Source organism: Schistocerca americana, chromosome 1 (genome assembly GCF_021461395.2).
Source record: "Schistocerca americana isolate TAMUIC-IGC-003095 chromosome 1, iqSchAmer2.1, whole genome shotgun sequence".
In the NCBI taxonomy this organism is placed as follows: domain Eukaryota; kingdom Metazoa; phylum Arthropoda; class Insecta; order Orthoptera; family Acrididae; genus Schistocerca; species Schistocerca americana.
In genome coordinates, this window is record NC_060119.1 from 864090744 (window position 1) to 864107379 (window position 16636).

At 39.4% G+C, this 16636-nt stretch overlaps 1 protein-coding gene across 1 annotated transcript in view; it reads right to left on the reverse strand.

Annotated features, from left to right (window-relative positions):
• Positions 1-9280: 9280 nt before the first annotated feature.
• The window catches only part of LOC124594796 (AF4/FMR2 family member lilli), a 106972-nt gene continuing 99616 nt past the window's right edge, over positions 9281-16636 (reverse strand). Inside the window, exons 15-16 of the mRNA XM_047133220.1 lie at positions 10549-10635; positions 9281-10209 (exon numbers count right to left, since the gene is read on the reverse strand). Of these exons, the coding sequence (XP_046989176.1) occupies positions 10048-10209; positions 10549-10635 (249 nt within the window). The 3' untranslated portion in view covers positions 9281-10047. The remainder of the gene's footprint in view (positions 10210-10548; positions 10636-16636) is intronic.

Consider the following 16636-nt stretch of genomic DNA (forward strand, 5'->3'; position numbering starts at 1 on the left):
CCGTAATACAGCTGCTATTCTTCTTGGAATACTGACATATAAGTCTCCAGTGGAATGTTATGCCGCTCTTTGATCACAGCCTCTTCTAACTTTTGTAGTGACGAGGGAGGCGGAAATCTCCTCCGGAGTCTGCACTCCAATACCGCCCACAAGGGTTCGGTAATGTTCAAGTCCGGGGACTGTGCTCGTCAGGGAAGACGCTGCAGTTCAGTTGTATGCTCCTCATACCACGATTGTACTGTCTTGGCTGTGTGAATGGGTGCCTTATCGTCCTGAAATATGACACCATTTTTGGGGAACAACATTTGAATCATTGGGTGTACCTGATCACCTACAATGTTCACATAATCTTTGGCTATAACATGGCCTTTGAGAGTAATGATGAGACCAGCAGAATACCATGATATGGCTGCCCACACTGTCACACTTCCATCTCCGTGCTTAACCATTGGAATCAAGCAATCAGGATTGTAGGCTTCTTTCAGCGTTCTCCAGTCGTCAGCCCTTCCCGGTGTTGGAAATAATGGAAACGTTAACTTGTCGGACCAAATGACGTGTTTCCACTGATCAGTCGTCCAGGATTTATGCTCCTGACACCGTGTTTTACGCTTCTTTGCGTTGGTTGTCGTCACTAATGGTTTCGGTACAACAGCTCGTCTATGAATGGTCTCTTTATGGAGTTCTCGGCGGAGAGTGTCGATAGATAAGGGGTCTTGAAGATGGCTACTGAGTTCTGCAGTCACTTTAGCCGCCGTAGTTTTGTGCTAACACAATTCGTGTTAGCGTTCGTCGATCTTTGTCATTTAGTTTTCATTTGCGCCCACTATTACGGTTATACGATGTCGTCTTTCCATGTTTTGTGTAGGCTGTCACGACTGTTGAAACAGTTGCTCTTGAAACATTCAGTAAGTTGGCTGTCTTGATTACTGATGCTCCAGCTAATCGGGCCCCAACAATCTACCCTCTTTGGAACTCCGTTAGGTCTTTCGTTGAACGTCGACCTCGGCCTCTGAATGCAAATACAAAGTATGAAGTAGTGCTGGCGGGAATTGACACCATGAATCTTGCAGAGCTGTCCATAAATCCGTAAGAGTACGAGGCGGTGGAGATCTCTTCTGAACAGCACGTTGCAAGGCATGCCAGATATGCTCAATAATGTTCATGTCTGAAGAGCGTGGTGGCCAGCGGAAGTGTGTTGACCACGTCCATCAGAATGCACACTGGACATGAATGCATGCAGGTGATCAGACAGGATGCTTACGTACATGTCACATGTCAGAGTCATATCTAGACGTATCAGGGGTCCCATATCACTCCAACTACACACACCTCACACCATTACAGAGCCTCCTCCAGCTTGAACAGTCCTCTGCTGATATGCAGGACTGAGGTTGTCTCCACACCAGTACACGTCCATCCACTCGGTACAATTTGAAATGAGACTCGTCCGACCAGGCAACATGTTCCCAGTCATCAGCAGTCCAATGTCGGTGTTGATGGGCCCAGGGGAGATATAAAGCTTTGTGTCATGCAGTCATCAAGGGTACACGAGTAGGCCTTTGGCTCCGAAAGCCCATGTCGATGATGTTTCATTGAATGGTTCACACGCTGACAATTGATGATGGCCCAGCACTGAAGTCTGCAGCAATTTGCGGAAGGGTTGCACTTCTGTCATGTTGAATGATTCTCTTCAGTCGTCATTGGTCCCGTTTCTACAGGATCTTTTTCTGGCTGCAGAGACGTCAGAGATTTTATGTTTTACCAGATTCCTGATATTCACAGTACACTCATGAAATGGTCGTATGGGAAAATCCCTACTTCATCGCTACCTCGAAGATGCTGTGTCCCACCATCCATGCACTGACTATAGCACCACGTTCAAACTCACGTAAATCTTGATAACTTGCCATTGTAGTAACAGTAATCGTTTAGTCAACTGCGCCAGATCGATCAATCAACTGCGCCAGACACTTGTTGTCTTATATAGGCATTGTCAACTGCAGCGCCATATTCTGCCTATACCAAATTCTTTGGCGCTTCAGTGTATATATGCATTATATGAGTGTGTGGATATGTTCTTTCGGACATGCACGAAAAAACAGAATGACGCATTCATATAACTGTTTCACTTCGATGGACAATGATTTTATCTCCTTCAGTGCGGGTGCTCAGTTATGTCTGACCTGTGGGAATCTCAAAGTAGCGAAGTAGTGAGCTTGGAGGACATGGGAAGGGTTTTCGGATAGGTGGCGCTATGTGGGAGTGTGGGTCGGCAGAGATAGTCTGCACAGTTGGGATAAATACTGTGTCTGGATGGCGCAGTGGTCAACACAGCTGCAAAGTCAGGTTCGAATTCCGGTCCAAGAAACATTTTCGTTCGTCGCCACTGATTCCGCGCAAAGAGCCGATGCAGCTGACATTAACAGTCCCTTCCATTTCATTTCCTTTCCCCCACTCCACCTTCAATTTACGTATAATGTATCACAGCTGTGGATACCATTTCAGACATGTCCGAAAGTACGGACACGAAGCATTCATATAGTACTATCAGATTCGCATACACCCAGATGATACCCGTAAAACAGCCAACATCACACCATTCAGGCTATTTGTGTTCTTGGTGATGCCATACGGACTAAAAAATGAGGCACAGACAAGATGTTTCGTGAGTGAAGTACTGTTGAAGACCGATTGTTGCTATGCCTGCCCGGATGCTATTTCAATTTTTTTGGTCGACGCCAACAGCCACAAATGGTACTTCGAACTCATTCTCACTGCCCGTCACAATGCATTTATCAGTTAGCTGGTTAGTTAGTTATGTGTTCCAAAGGTCATTTGAACGGTTCTTTTATAGAAGTGATGAGGAGCGAGTCAATTTACAGTATATTTATACATGATTAGTGTTAACATTAAAGGACACATTATTATTTTTGGACATACTCATGCAACTACACTTATTTGTTTTTAAATTTTTTGGTTGGCTGCTAGCTTTTAAGAAGACATTGGTCAGTGGAATAGAAGGAGCTGCCCAGCCGAAATATTTTAAATTAGATTTGGAACTTACTTTGCTGCCTGTCAGACATTTTATATTATTGGGCAAATGATCAAAAATTTTTGTTTCTGCATATTGAACTCTTTTCTGAGTTGCTGACAGCTTTAACAGGGAGTAATACAAGTCATTTTTTTTCCTCAAGTGTTGTAGGTATGTACTTCACTGTTCTTCTCAAGTTGTGATGTGTTATTTATGTGGAATTTTGCAGTTAAAATGCCTAGTTCCTTGAAGAGATATCTACATGACTTCCGTGAATGAACAACACATATTTATTACTCGCTTCTGTGCAATCAGTATGTTCTTTCTAAGTCATGAATCACTCCAGAAAATTATTCCGTGTGGCATTATTAAGTGGAAATATGCAAAATAGGTCAGGAGGTTGATACATTTGTTTCCAAGATTAGCTGTTGTAGGAACAGCAAAAGTTGCTAAACTTAATTGTCTGAGACGCTTTAATACACACTTCTTCAAGTACAACTTCTCAGCAATACGTTCACATGAAAGTTTGGAACATTCTACCTTATTAACTGACTCCTAATGTGCTACATCAGTCGTTGGTATGACTCGATTTGTTGTACAGAACTGAAGACAGTCTGTTTTTCAAAATTTAGGGAGAGATGATTTTCAGATAACCACTTAACAATTCTTTGAAAAATACCACTTACCAAATCTTCTGTTCCTTCCTCTTTAATGGGATTTATTATTTATTATAACACTAGTATCATCTGCAAAAAGTACCAATTTTGCTATTTGAATGTTAAGTGGAAGGTCATTCACACACACATAAGAAATAGGGGGGACACAAAATTGAACCTGCTGGGACTACATTTGTAATTTTTCTTTTTTCCCCAGTCACTGAAATTTTCTACCTTTCTGACATTGTCTGAAATATTCAGCACAACTTTATGCATTCTGTTTGTTACATATGATTCAGACCAGGTGAGTTTTGAGGAATGACATTTTTAATATATTCTCTTGCTACTTCAACTGAACCAATTAATCCTATACTTGCTGCTACATTTAGAAGATGATTCTTAAAAATTCTGTATTTACGACTTGTGAATTATCTGCTTCATCATTGTCATTTAGTTTAGTTGTTAAGGGATCATCAATTACAATAAATCACAGTTGCAAAAACATGAAATTACTTCCTTGGCCATGCCCTCAATGTAGACAGAATCAAACTAACTCCAGACTGAGCATAATTTGATTGCCTGCTGCCTCCCTCAGAAACTGAATATGATCTTTGCTAGTTTCTTGGTATTCTCAACTGTTATCAACACCATTTACCTCATGCAGCAGAAGTGCAGGAACCTCTGACCAATGCCCTGGTGGGCCTCCACACAGAGGGGAAACAAAAAATAGTGGGGACCACAGAAATGCAAAAGGTGTTCAACCACTGTTAAGAATCTCTGGTGATGGCAGTGTCCTAGCCCACCCAATACCAGACATTCAGATTGCACTTACAACTGAAGCCAGCCACTCAGCTGTCATGGCCATACTCCAGCAAGAAGACTAAAGTCTGCTGACTGGGGTTCTGCTGACTGGGGTAGTTACCATACAGGTGGTTACAGTGTTGCTAGATTGCCACTCTTTAACATCCTTTTTCTGCCAGATGTACTCGGTGGACGAAATTTTGTGAGAGACATTTTTTCTATCACTGACATGTGAGGAGTCACACTGCGAAACCCGAGTGCATGAATTTTGATTCATCCTGTATAGTGGAACCTTCAGTGGAGTGCTAATTTTGTACCTCAAGTAACTCCTGGTGTCTTAGTATATAAAACTCTTTAATCTTTACAATTTTCATGTCAAATTCAATTAGCATTACAATATATTTAACTTCATTTACAGTGGTTTTGCTGAAATGTGGATACACCTTTATAAACTGGTCACATAATCCTGATAGCAATGAATGACATCTTTATTTAGGACAAGTTGCATTCTATACCACAACACCTATCTAAATAGAACAACTTGTCTTTATTTATTGTAGTACTGTGGATCAAATCCTGCATTATGAAGTTACAGTGAATTTAAAAAAATTATATATTACCACCATCTGTCACTTTTAGTCCTTCTCTGCACTGTGTTTTGGAATGGAAACTTCTATATTAACGTGACTGAGTGAGCAATACACCTCAGTGAATAAGACATACATTTTCTGAAGGAGCAGTGTGGTTTCAGTTTCCTGAGACTGCATTCGTGTGTGTGAGTTGCGTTTGAGAATGTGTGTGTGTGTGGGGGGGGGGGGGGGGAGGTGGTGCATGGGTTAATGTGTGTTCATTGTAGACGAAGAGAGTCTTTTTGTTATGCCTATGTGTGAGTCAAAACTAAACTTAAATATTCTAATGTAAAGTTCTGGGAAAATGTAAACAATTTAAGAGTAAAAGCAACAATTCACCAAATAGCAAATGTGACTTCCATCTGTCTGATAGCTCCAAAGATATTTCTGTCCATATGAAGCTCACTAATTATTAACAGTATCTGCATTTTCACAGCTGTAATTCCTACCAGACCACAAAATCTCCCTCTATAGTCAGCCAACTGTGACAAGAATTCCCTTGCCTACCACACTAAAGGTCATACTGAGGCCTTCACAGACACACACTATCCCCCAAACCTAGTCTACAGAAAGATTTCTCACACCGTATCCTCACATATTCCTAACCCTCTAATCACTCACAAGAACCAGGTGCAAAGAAACATCCCCATCATCACCCAGTCTCATGCCAAACTGAAACACATCATTAACCAAAGCTTTGACTGTTCATCATTGTTTTTGGAAATAAGGAATACCCTATTCATGATCCTTCCCATCCCTACTAAAATGGTTCTGTTTTGGCCAACCAATGTATGCAGTGACCTGGTTCATGTTTATGGCCCATCCATTCCCAAATCCTAGCCACACAGGTCATATCCTTGTGGAAGACCCAGGAGCAAGTCCTGTCCGATACACCCTTCTGGTACATTTCAGCACAGATTTCCAAGTAAATATAACCACCAACTATATGTCTACTGAAATGAATGGTCATCACCAAACTGTTTCCAAGAACAGAGCTTCTCACCCAGTTTTGTAACACACTGCCAAAAATATACCAATGGCTACTTCACAATTTGTGCCACGTGGATCCTTCCCCCAACACCAGTTTTCCTTAACAATGCTCTTTCAACTCATTCTACACTTCAAATTTTTATTTGTCAGACATCCACAATTATTATAGGTAATGTTCATGATTAAAATATCTGCTACAGCTGTACTGTTATTTTTTGACTGAAGTTTTTACACTATCAGGTGTCAGGTCTCAGCTTCCATCTTCAGATGTATGGGGCTACATCCCTGTAAGTCGTACAATTGTGGCGGGTGTTTTAATCATGAACATTACATGTTTTGTTCACTTAGTTCACCTGGCCTCAATCTCTGCTAACTCCCTGACCCATACCCACCTCCATCCTGCTCCTGGAGCTTAACTTCACTCTTGCCTGCATCCCCCCTTTCTCTGTTCCTCACAAGCCACTTCTCCACATCATCCTCAGGTGCTCCACAAACTCATGAGTGCCAGTACTGGTGCCTGAGCTGTTTTCATATAGCGCACTTGCTGGCTTTCCCTACCATACTCCTATGCTGTGGATCTGCTACCTCCCTCCCAGCTGTAACAGTTGTCAGTCACCCTTCCCCAATCCAATCTCCTGCTCCCCAACAATTTTCTCTCCAAGTCAAGCTGCAGAACTACAGTCCCAATGCAACATATTCAGCCACACAATATAGCTATACAGTATACAGCAGAGAGAGAGAGAGAGAGAGAGAGAGAGAGAGAGAGAGAGAGAGTGTGTATGTGTGTGTGTGTGTGTGTGTGTGCGCGCGCGCGCGCGCGCGCGCATGCACTTGCACTCTAACTCAAAAAAGGATTCATCTTAAAGCTACCAAAGTTTCAAACTGAATCTATCCATTGAAGCTAGTACTCTCTCTCTCTCTCTCTCTCTCTCTCTCTCTCTCTCTCTCTCTCTCTCTCTCTAAAGCATGAAGCTCAAACTTCCCTTTCTTATGTACACTGACTCACTCCAGGAAGGACTCTACATGATGAGAATTATTGGCCTACATGAAACAAAATTGTCATAACTGCTGAACAGTTTGCATTAGGACATTCGAATTGCATGGTTGGCCACAATGCATGATGGGAATTAGTATGCGCTGTATGGTTGGTTTAGCAGCAGAGTCTACTTTCATTTGGTTGTGTTTGTCAATAAGCAAAACTGGTGCATCTGGGGGACTGAGAATTCACATTTCGCAACCGAGAAGTCTTTTCACCCTCAATGGGTGACTGTATGGTGTGCAACGTCCAGTCATGGGATAATTGGTGCAATATTCCTTGATGGCACGGTGAGTACCGAGTGGTACATGTAGGTTTTGGAAGACAATTTCATCCCCGTTATCAAAAGTGACCCTGATTTCAGCAAGATATGGTTCCTGCAAGACTGAGCTCGACCCCGTTGAAGCAGGAGAGTGTTCAGCGTCCTAGAAGAACACTTTGGGGCCTGAATTCTGGCTCTGGGATACCCAGATGCCACTGGCAGGGGCCTCTGTTGGCCACCATATTCTCTGGGTCCGAATATATGTGATTCCTTTCAATAGGGATATAGTAAAGACAAGGTGTACAACAACATACCTAAAACCTTTTCAGAGCTGACAACAGCCATTCAGGTCATTGACAGCATCAATGTTCTGACACTTCAATGGATCATGCAGGATTTTGCTATTCACCTGCACCATATCATTGCCAATGATGGCATGCATAGCCGGCCGCTGTGACTGAGCAGTTCTAGGCACTTCAGTCTGGAACTGCGCGACTGCTATGGTCACAGATTTGAATCCTGCCTTGGGCATGGATGTGTGTGATGTCCTTACGTTAGTTAGATTTATGTAGTTCTTAAGTTCTAGGGGACTGACGACCTCAGATGTTAAGTCCCATAGTGCTCAGAGCCATTTGAACTGTTTGATGGCACGCATATTGAACATGTCATAACCTAAATCCAAGTATCTGTAGTTACATTTACTTTTTGAATAAAGTGTGTGCATGCTGCAGTTTGTAAATAATTAACATTTTTTCATATAGTTCAATAATTGTCACCCTGTACTTTGAGATGAGGGGTAAGGTAGAGGGTGGGAAAGTGACTTTTCCCACAACATAACTCTTGCCAGTAGAAAAGCTCCCATTTGATTTGTCAGCAATGTGTACAAATTCTGAAACTTACTTTGCCTCAAAACTTTTCTCTGATTGATTAATTTATGTCTATATTGGATGTTATCTTTTCCTTTCTCCAATGCTAACAGTTCAAAACCTGAATGCCTACAAAAATATAGAGTGTAAAATAAAGCATACATGTCAGGTCTTATACCTTGACCAGCATATGTCAGTGAGAGTGCCTGATGGACACATGTCAATACTATCTACGCAACAGGTAGTTGAAACACTGTCTTGCTAGAAAAATATAAAAACATTTTCCTTCTTTTAAATTTGCATTGATAATAATAATGTGTTTGAATTTAAGATTTTCTTGTTCACAAATCTTTATGGGAGTGACTTTGTGCTTTGAATAATTTCTTGCTAGAAACAACTGTCTAGCACTGAAGATATGTCTCTTCATACTTTGTATCAACCTTACTATACCTAAAATCTACAAAAGTAGCCTAATTGCAACGGGAGGTCACATGCAGATGACATACTTGTTGGCAGTACAAACCACAAAGTTATCAGAATGGTCATACTGACAAAAACTTCAATGGCTAAAATAACATCAAACACATACAATGCACACATAAATAAAATGGAATTCTTGTACAAGAACATTAACTAAAGGAATTGGTTCTTGTGTCATAACACAGATTGGTGGTTAAAATAGTCTCAATAGTTACAACCATGCTGGTGAACATCGCTGCACTTTTTCTTTTCTTACCTAATTACATGTACCACACAGTAGTTCATCAAGCATATTACACATGCATTTGCTGCTATTTATGTAAAACAAAAAGACTTTTTTAAATATTATGTAATTCTTATCCATGAACATTTGAAGTGTTGAAAAAGAATCTGAATTTCATCAAACATAGCAAACTGTAGTTTATTAAATAAAATTAGCTCAAATTTATTGTACAAAAATAGGACTGGAAACAGTTTTGTATGTGAAATGACAAGTTCGGCATTAAGTGTGAATGTCATCACAAAGAGATAAGTGCAATAGTATGTATGTTAATGTCAAAAAATAAAACAGTTGGTGCAGTTTACTGTTAGACATAAGGTGGTGGACACCTTACAGGAGCTGCTGACTTGTGTAGCACACATATACAAGTAAAGACAAATTTTAAGATATATGAAATAAAGTTTATGTAAAAATATAGGTCAAATATATAAAACGTTTCTCATCTTACAATTTACACTGTATTAGTAAATAAATACAGTTGTGAGAGAAACTAGAAAAATTGGTTAAGTAGCTTTAGTGAACAATCTTCCAGGACTGTCTTAGCACCTACAACTCTATTGTACAGAAGCACCAATTGCTCTCAATGTTAACTAGGACTGTACTCTTTGACAGCTGTAGCCTAGACTCCTATGTAAATATTCAACAATGCACGAACAATGCGCAGCTTTCTTCCATGGCACAGTTTTTATATCACTTCACTTTGAACCATTAAACTGTTACAGTATTTGCACTAGTTGTGGCAATCTGCTACATTGTAACTATTTCATTCAAATTAATGAACTTTAATTCTTAAACCAGTCTAAAATCATTAAAACTTACATCTGTATCCCTACATATACTTAAGTATTCTCAATAGGTACTACATAGCCTAAAAATAAGAAATATAAAATATAGCACATTTCTACACGTAGCTTGAAAAACAGTAAAATTCACTTAAAATTATTTAAAAGTACTGAATTTTAAAATTTCTGCTAGTGTAAAAGAAGTAAGGTCATGTTTCCCCAGTCTCTAACTTTTTATGCTATCCTGTTGCTTCCTAAAACAGCTGCATTAGCATTGACATCAGCACCAACTAGTGGTAGAGTAGTGAGACAGTGGAAGTTAGTTTCTTCCAGTTCCTGCTGGAGTTTAGCCAATGATGGACATTGCATCACTACGCCTTGGATGCCCTGCAACGTCTGTAAAGAATAATATAAATATAGTATTAGGATATAATCTAAATATATGACACTGCAAAAGAGAGAGAAAGAGAAAGAAGAAAGAAAGAGAGAAAGAGAGAGAGAGAGAGAGAGAGAGTACAATAGACGTTTTACAAAGAGGATATTATCTCAGAATAAAATGTATCAGTATAGTTGATATTTCTCCAGAAACTACAACAATACCATTTATTGCCACGTTTTCTGAGAGCAATCAAATTCTTCATTTCATATCAAATACATTACATAGTTCTATGAGTATGTGAGCTGTTGGAGCAACATATAATCAGTGGCAGAACACAAGAATGTTGAACTGCTTACCTCAAGTGCCCCATCAATAACTTCATACTGTCGGCGTACTTCCTGCATAGCAAGACCAGTCAGACTTTCAGGTTTCAAGTCTGGAATCTGTAAAGATAACATTCCATAAATATAGGTTTTCCACAGCTTGTAAGGCAGAAAATGGAATTCTGTTGTCTCAGTCTCTCAGTTGTTTTCTGAGTTCAGATGAGGATGCATAATGTGATTATCTTTGCAAGGATAAATTATTCTAAACTGACACTTGAACAGGTGTGCCTATGTATTAAATGCACCACAAATAACATTGTCTTGTACATCCAAGTGAGCAGCAGTAATGAAGAAAGTCAGCTGTGTGAGAGAAAATGTATGATCCGTGTGAGAAAATGACCCAGCATCAGAGCTAGCAGCATGGTCCCACAATGAGGCAGTTGTCTATGAGATAATTAGTCACTGAATTAAGATTTGGCTCAGACCAGATGCAATTAAGCTGTTTAATGCTCCAAAGGGCTCATTACTATTGGGTAACACAGTATGTGATATAATGAAAATTAATTTTACTATTGTTTAGTAAACACTGATTTAGCTCGTATAATACGAGGGCTATCCACAAAGTACATTACATTTTGGAATTAAAAATAAATAAAGTACTGGAATTTTTTTATATGCAGATGAAAGCCACACTTAAATACTACTTTTCTACATAGTTGCCATTTAAACTAAGGCACTTATCGTAGCGATGGATGAGCTTGGAAATTCCTTCCTCGTAAAATTCGGCCGCCTGCGCCTTCAACCACGTGGTTACCTCTTCTTGAAGCTGTGCGTCGTCATCAAAATGCTGCATAGCCAACCACTTCTTCATTGCTGGGAATAAGTGGAAGTCACTCGGTGCCAGGTCGGGACTGTACGGCGGATGAGGAAACAACTACCACTTAAAAGATTCGAGAACTTCACGAGTGGCATTTGCCGTATGGGCCCGGGCGTTGTCGTCAATCAGCAAGATCTTTGAGCCCAACTTTCCCCTGCGCTTGTTTTGTATTGCTCTTCTGAGGTTGTGCAGAGTTTGGTAATGCCTTTGAGAGTTTATTGTAGTACCTCCTTGCAGGAAATCCACAAAAATCACACCTTTTCTGTCCCAAAAGACAGTCATTATGTGGTTGAAGGCACAGGCAGCCGAATTTTATGACGAAGCAATTTCCAAGCTCGTCCACCGCTATGATAAGTGCCTTAATTTAAATGGCAACTATGTAGAAAAGCAGTATTTAAGTGTGGCTTTCATCTGCATATAATAAAAAAATTTCCAATACTTTATTTATTTTTAATTCCAAAACGTAATGTACTTTGTGGATAGCCCTCGTATAAGTTTATTTTATTGTCATTTAGTTAAACTAAGATTAAACTGTGTTGTTGCTCATACATGTTTACCTTGGTAAAAAAGACAACTATTCTTTACATGAGTACGAAGTACAGTGTATGTCCATTTGTGTTGAGAAAATTGGTGCACCCGCTTGGTTTGCGCGCGCGCGTGTGTGTGTGTGTGTGTGTGTGTGTGTGTGTGTGTGTGTGTGTGTGTGTGTGTGTGAGAGAGAGAGAGAGAGAGAGAGAGAGAGAGAGAGAGAGAGAGAGAGATGAAATGAATTCTTTCTGGCAAATCATTCCTTCTTCCTTTTATGTTATCTGTTTGTAATTTCAAAGCCTGAGCTCCAGGGTCTGTATGTCAATGATGCGACAATTTTCACACTATGCACCACAGAAATAACTTTTTAGTTGTTTTCTAGTCACCCTGAACTCATAATATTTTAAGAGGTTTAATATGCTGTAACAGAACTGAGTAATCCCAGGTAGATGAAAAAGAAGTTTTGATCATGATCATGAGAAAAAGAATGAGCCCCACTCAAACGTAAAGGTGTCATCTGTAATTTTAATACTGGTTCCATAATGAATTTACTCAAATGGAAAAAAACTTGCTGTATTGTGAGTCTTTTAACTATGTGTATGCAGAGCGATTGTGTATGAGGGCCATTCAATAAGTAATGAAACACATTCTTTTTTTCTCAGCCAATTTTGTTTGGAAAAATGTAGAATTTGTTGTGGGACAGTGTGGAATATTCCTGCTTCAGCCCATAAGACCTTCATAGAGTTCCAGTTGTGACAGCACTATAAATAGCCTTCAAAATTATGTCTGCAACTGAGGTGTGTTCCAAACAGAAAACTGTCATTGAGATTCTTTTGATGGAAAACAAGAGCATCACAGATATTCATAGGTGCTACCAAAAAGACTACACAGATCTGACAGTGAACAACAACAAGGTCTCACAAAGCTGTTCGATCTCCTACGTGCCTGTCAACTGCACACAGCTGTGAATTCTGCAATGTTGGAATTTGCAGAAACTCTCCTTCTAGGTAATTTACAGAGACACAACAGTTCACCAGGTGTGTGTGCACAAGGTTCCTTGCTGCCTACCAGAAAACCATGAAGAGCACTGAAGGACCATCTGTGACGAACTTCCTATGCATTTTGAGGTTGCTTGTGAGAATTTTTTGTCAAATATCATCACAGGAAATGAAACATGAGTTCATCACTTTGAACCGGAAACAAAGCAGGAATCCACAGAGTGGTGCCATACCACTGTTCTTGCAAAGAAAAAGGTCAAAGCTGCAACCTAAACGGGTCAAGTCATGGTGCCAGTCTTCTGGGACTCTGAAGGGGTTATTCTGTTTGATGCCTTCACTCTTGATGCAACAATCAACCATGAAGTGTATTGTGCTACCCCCTAGGAAATTGAAGAAATGAGTTCTACACATCACCATGAAAATGCAAATGAACTACTTCTTCTCCACAACAACACAAGGCCTCACACAAGACTGCACACCCCAGAGCAGCTCACAAAACTTTACTGGACTGTTCTTCCTCATTCATCCTACATCCCAGATCTCACATCTGACTTCCATCTGTTTGGCCCAGTGAAGGATGCATTCTGTGGGAAGCAGAATGTGGTTGATGGGGAGGTTATTGATGCAGCAAGATGTTTGCTCCAGTGTTACCCAGCAGAGTATACCACGAGAGCATACATTCTCTCCCAATAAGGTGGCATAATTCATTGCACTGAACAAATATTATGTTAAGAAACAGGATTTTATAGCCAAAATAGGGGTAGCCAAAATAGGGGGAAATAATATAATGTATTGGAATCCTGGATAAAGCCAACTTGCTTTCACAAAAAAATGTGTTGCCCTTGTAATATCCGGCCTCTACTGTGTCTCCAACACGGGCCACTATACTCGCTACTCCCCCCCCCCCCCCTTTCCATCATAATACACACTGTTAAACTACGTTGCACATATCTCCATAGCGTCCAAGTTATATTCTATAAACTCAATAAATATCTTAACAAATACATTTAATACTAGCCACCTGTAACCTACTGCCCATTGGAGTCTCCATAAACTGTGGCACACACCTGTATTGGTAACCTAGTAGTTAACTGTAACATTCTACAGCAAAATTTTCTTGGTTTACTTGCTGCGCCAAGTTATAGTGCAGATCTGTGTACCACAATCAGGTCCACACTGACTTATATCTCAAAAGAGAGTCAATAGGAAGGAAGGAAGATTAAGGCTTAATGTCCCTTCGACATAGAGGTTATTTGAGACACACAATAAGCTTGGACTGTCTGAAGGATGGTGTAGGAAAAAAGCCTTGCTTTTTAAAGGAATCATCCCAACGTTTTCCTAGAGAAATTTATGGAAACCACAGAAAACCTATACCAAGATGGTCAGATGCGGATGTGAATCGTCATCCTCCCCAACCTAAGTCTAGTGTACTAACCACTGCACCACCTCCCTAAGTGTCAGAGAATAGGGCTATAATGACGTTCTCTAAGAACCACCTTTATTCAGTCATTGGATGACTGAAGAATGTGCTATCAAAGAACAGCTGTAGTAAATACAACATTAATAGAGCACTCTTTAAAAAATGAAAACACATAGATCGTCACAGCACATGATATAGCACTCCTTCCTTTCTGCAGAACTACACTGAGTAACTTAAACAGGGTTCTGGGCAGATAAGCTTATTTACCAACCATGTAAGTCAAAGAGGATATGCTACGTTCAGTAAGACAATCTTAGAGCTTTGAGATTTATAACATTTTTTACAAATGTGCTGGCAATCAAATTGGTCAGTCCATATGTACAATTTCAGAAAATTCTACAACACATTAAATAGCAAGGTCTGAATAAATGACCATTCAACAAACACAGACTCACAAAGAAGCAGAGAACTATGTCTGACAAGAGAAATATCTTGTTCCATGCATCAAAATAAGGGAATTCTGTCAAGTAAACTGTAGAAATCAGATTGTACAACAGCAGCTATAACTGGAACAGAGAAATGTGCTGAGGTCTTTGCTTTCCAAAGGAATCCATGGCATTACTTGCATCCTTCCAACAAAGTCAACAACATTATTTTGGGAATCATATTTACATTTTTTGGTGGTGATGATGGTTATACGAGAAGCCATTTTTTTGTTTTCTCTACCTGCAATTTTGAAGAGAATGTTTTAAAATTTGACTGTCCTTTAATGGAAAAGGTAGTATATTACAAACACTATGTTGAGAACACATTACTCATAGAAACAACTAAGGAGGACATCAATCAAATAATCAGTAAATTTAATGGGTTCCATGAAAAAATTAACTTCACTGTAGAGCTCAAATGCAATAATCATATTCAGTTTTTACACACTGAGGTAATGAGACAAGACAAACTGCATGCTTTTAAAAAAGAAAGCAAACAGCAGCAAATGTTGTGGTTCTTAATGACTCATGTTACCCACACGAAGGAGCTGTGCTCAGATTTTAGTGAACAAAGGGAGGAGATCGTGAATGGGTGCAGTGGATAGACTGAATGAGTTAAAACATTACTAAGCAACCAGCAATGAATAACTAATTTGATTTACGCATGATGAACTGCCTTATCCACAAGAGGAAGAGGAAATAGCTAAGGCTAATAAGAAGATCATTACTGTGCTGTATATTGGAAAAATCTCTGAGAAATTGGCAAATACATTTAAACCATACAATGTCCAATTGGAATTCAAAGTGAAAAACTTAGATATAATTTAAGACATATGGTAGGGAATGGGAAACGTAAACTAGAACAACAAGCAAGAGTATGCAAAATATACTCTCCATAATACAATGTGAGGGACACCACAGCGCAATTTCTTGCATTCTAACATTTCAAAAATGCCTTGAAGAAACTTTCATCCCATACGTATTTTCAGTACAAAAAAATATGTCAATCCACGTATCACACGAGTGGTTATTCAGTACTGTATATCTGCACTGCATAGTTAGAGCACTGGATAGAATTTTGGATTAGCATACTTCAGTTCAAGAGTTCAGTTCCGGGTCTAGGTGTAACTTTTATTTTCACATTTTAATATGCTTTAGCATATGCTGTTTATTAAATGATACATATTCTATTATTGCAACTTTTTTTTAACATTGTAAATAACAATTATTGGTAAGATATGTCAAAAATATTCATGAAGAGTAGTAATCAATTAAAAATAATTTGTCAAAGGACAGAAATAACTACAAAACTAATCACAGTGGTCACATTAATATGCTACTTTCAGCAAGAGCACCTGATTGAAATATTTTGAATAAACTGCCAATGACAGCATGTTTTTCACAAAACAGTCTTCGGTGCAGATGCTTAAAGTGCCTCTCTGGACTTCACAGTTACAAGAACAGCATAGAAGCACAGTAACAGTTCTTCTACATCCATCGGTAAAGTACAATAAACATTACTGAGTTTCGTAAATACTTGTGAAGGGGTTTCTTAGACGTACTGCTGATTTAACACCTTAAACGAATATGATGGACATAAAAGTGGTAAGCTTGGTACCTGGTACTTATCAATAGCACCATTGCTGGAAGGTGTGCTGCAAACTGTGTTTGAAAGTAGTTGATGAAGTTATATTAAAGAATGTGACTGTGTGATTTTCATGGGAAGTACCTAAGATAAAAGATACAGGTATAGGTGAAGAAAGAGAATGGTGGAATCCTTTTTTCCTGTTTTTGCTCTGGGGTAAGAAGTTTA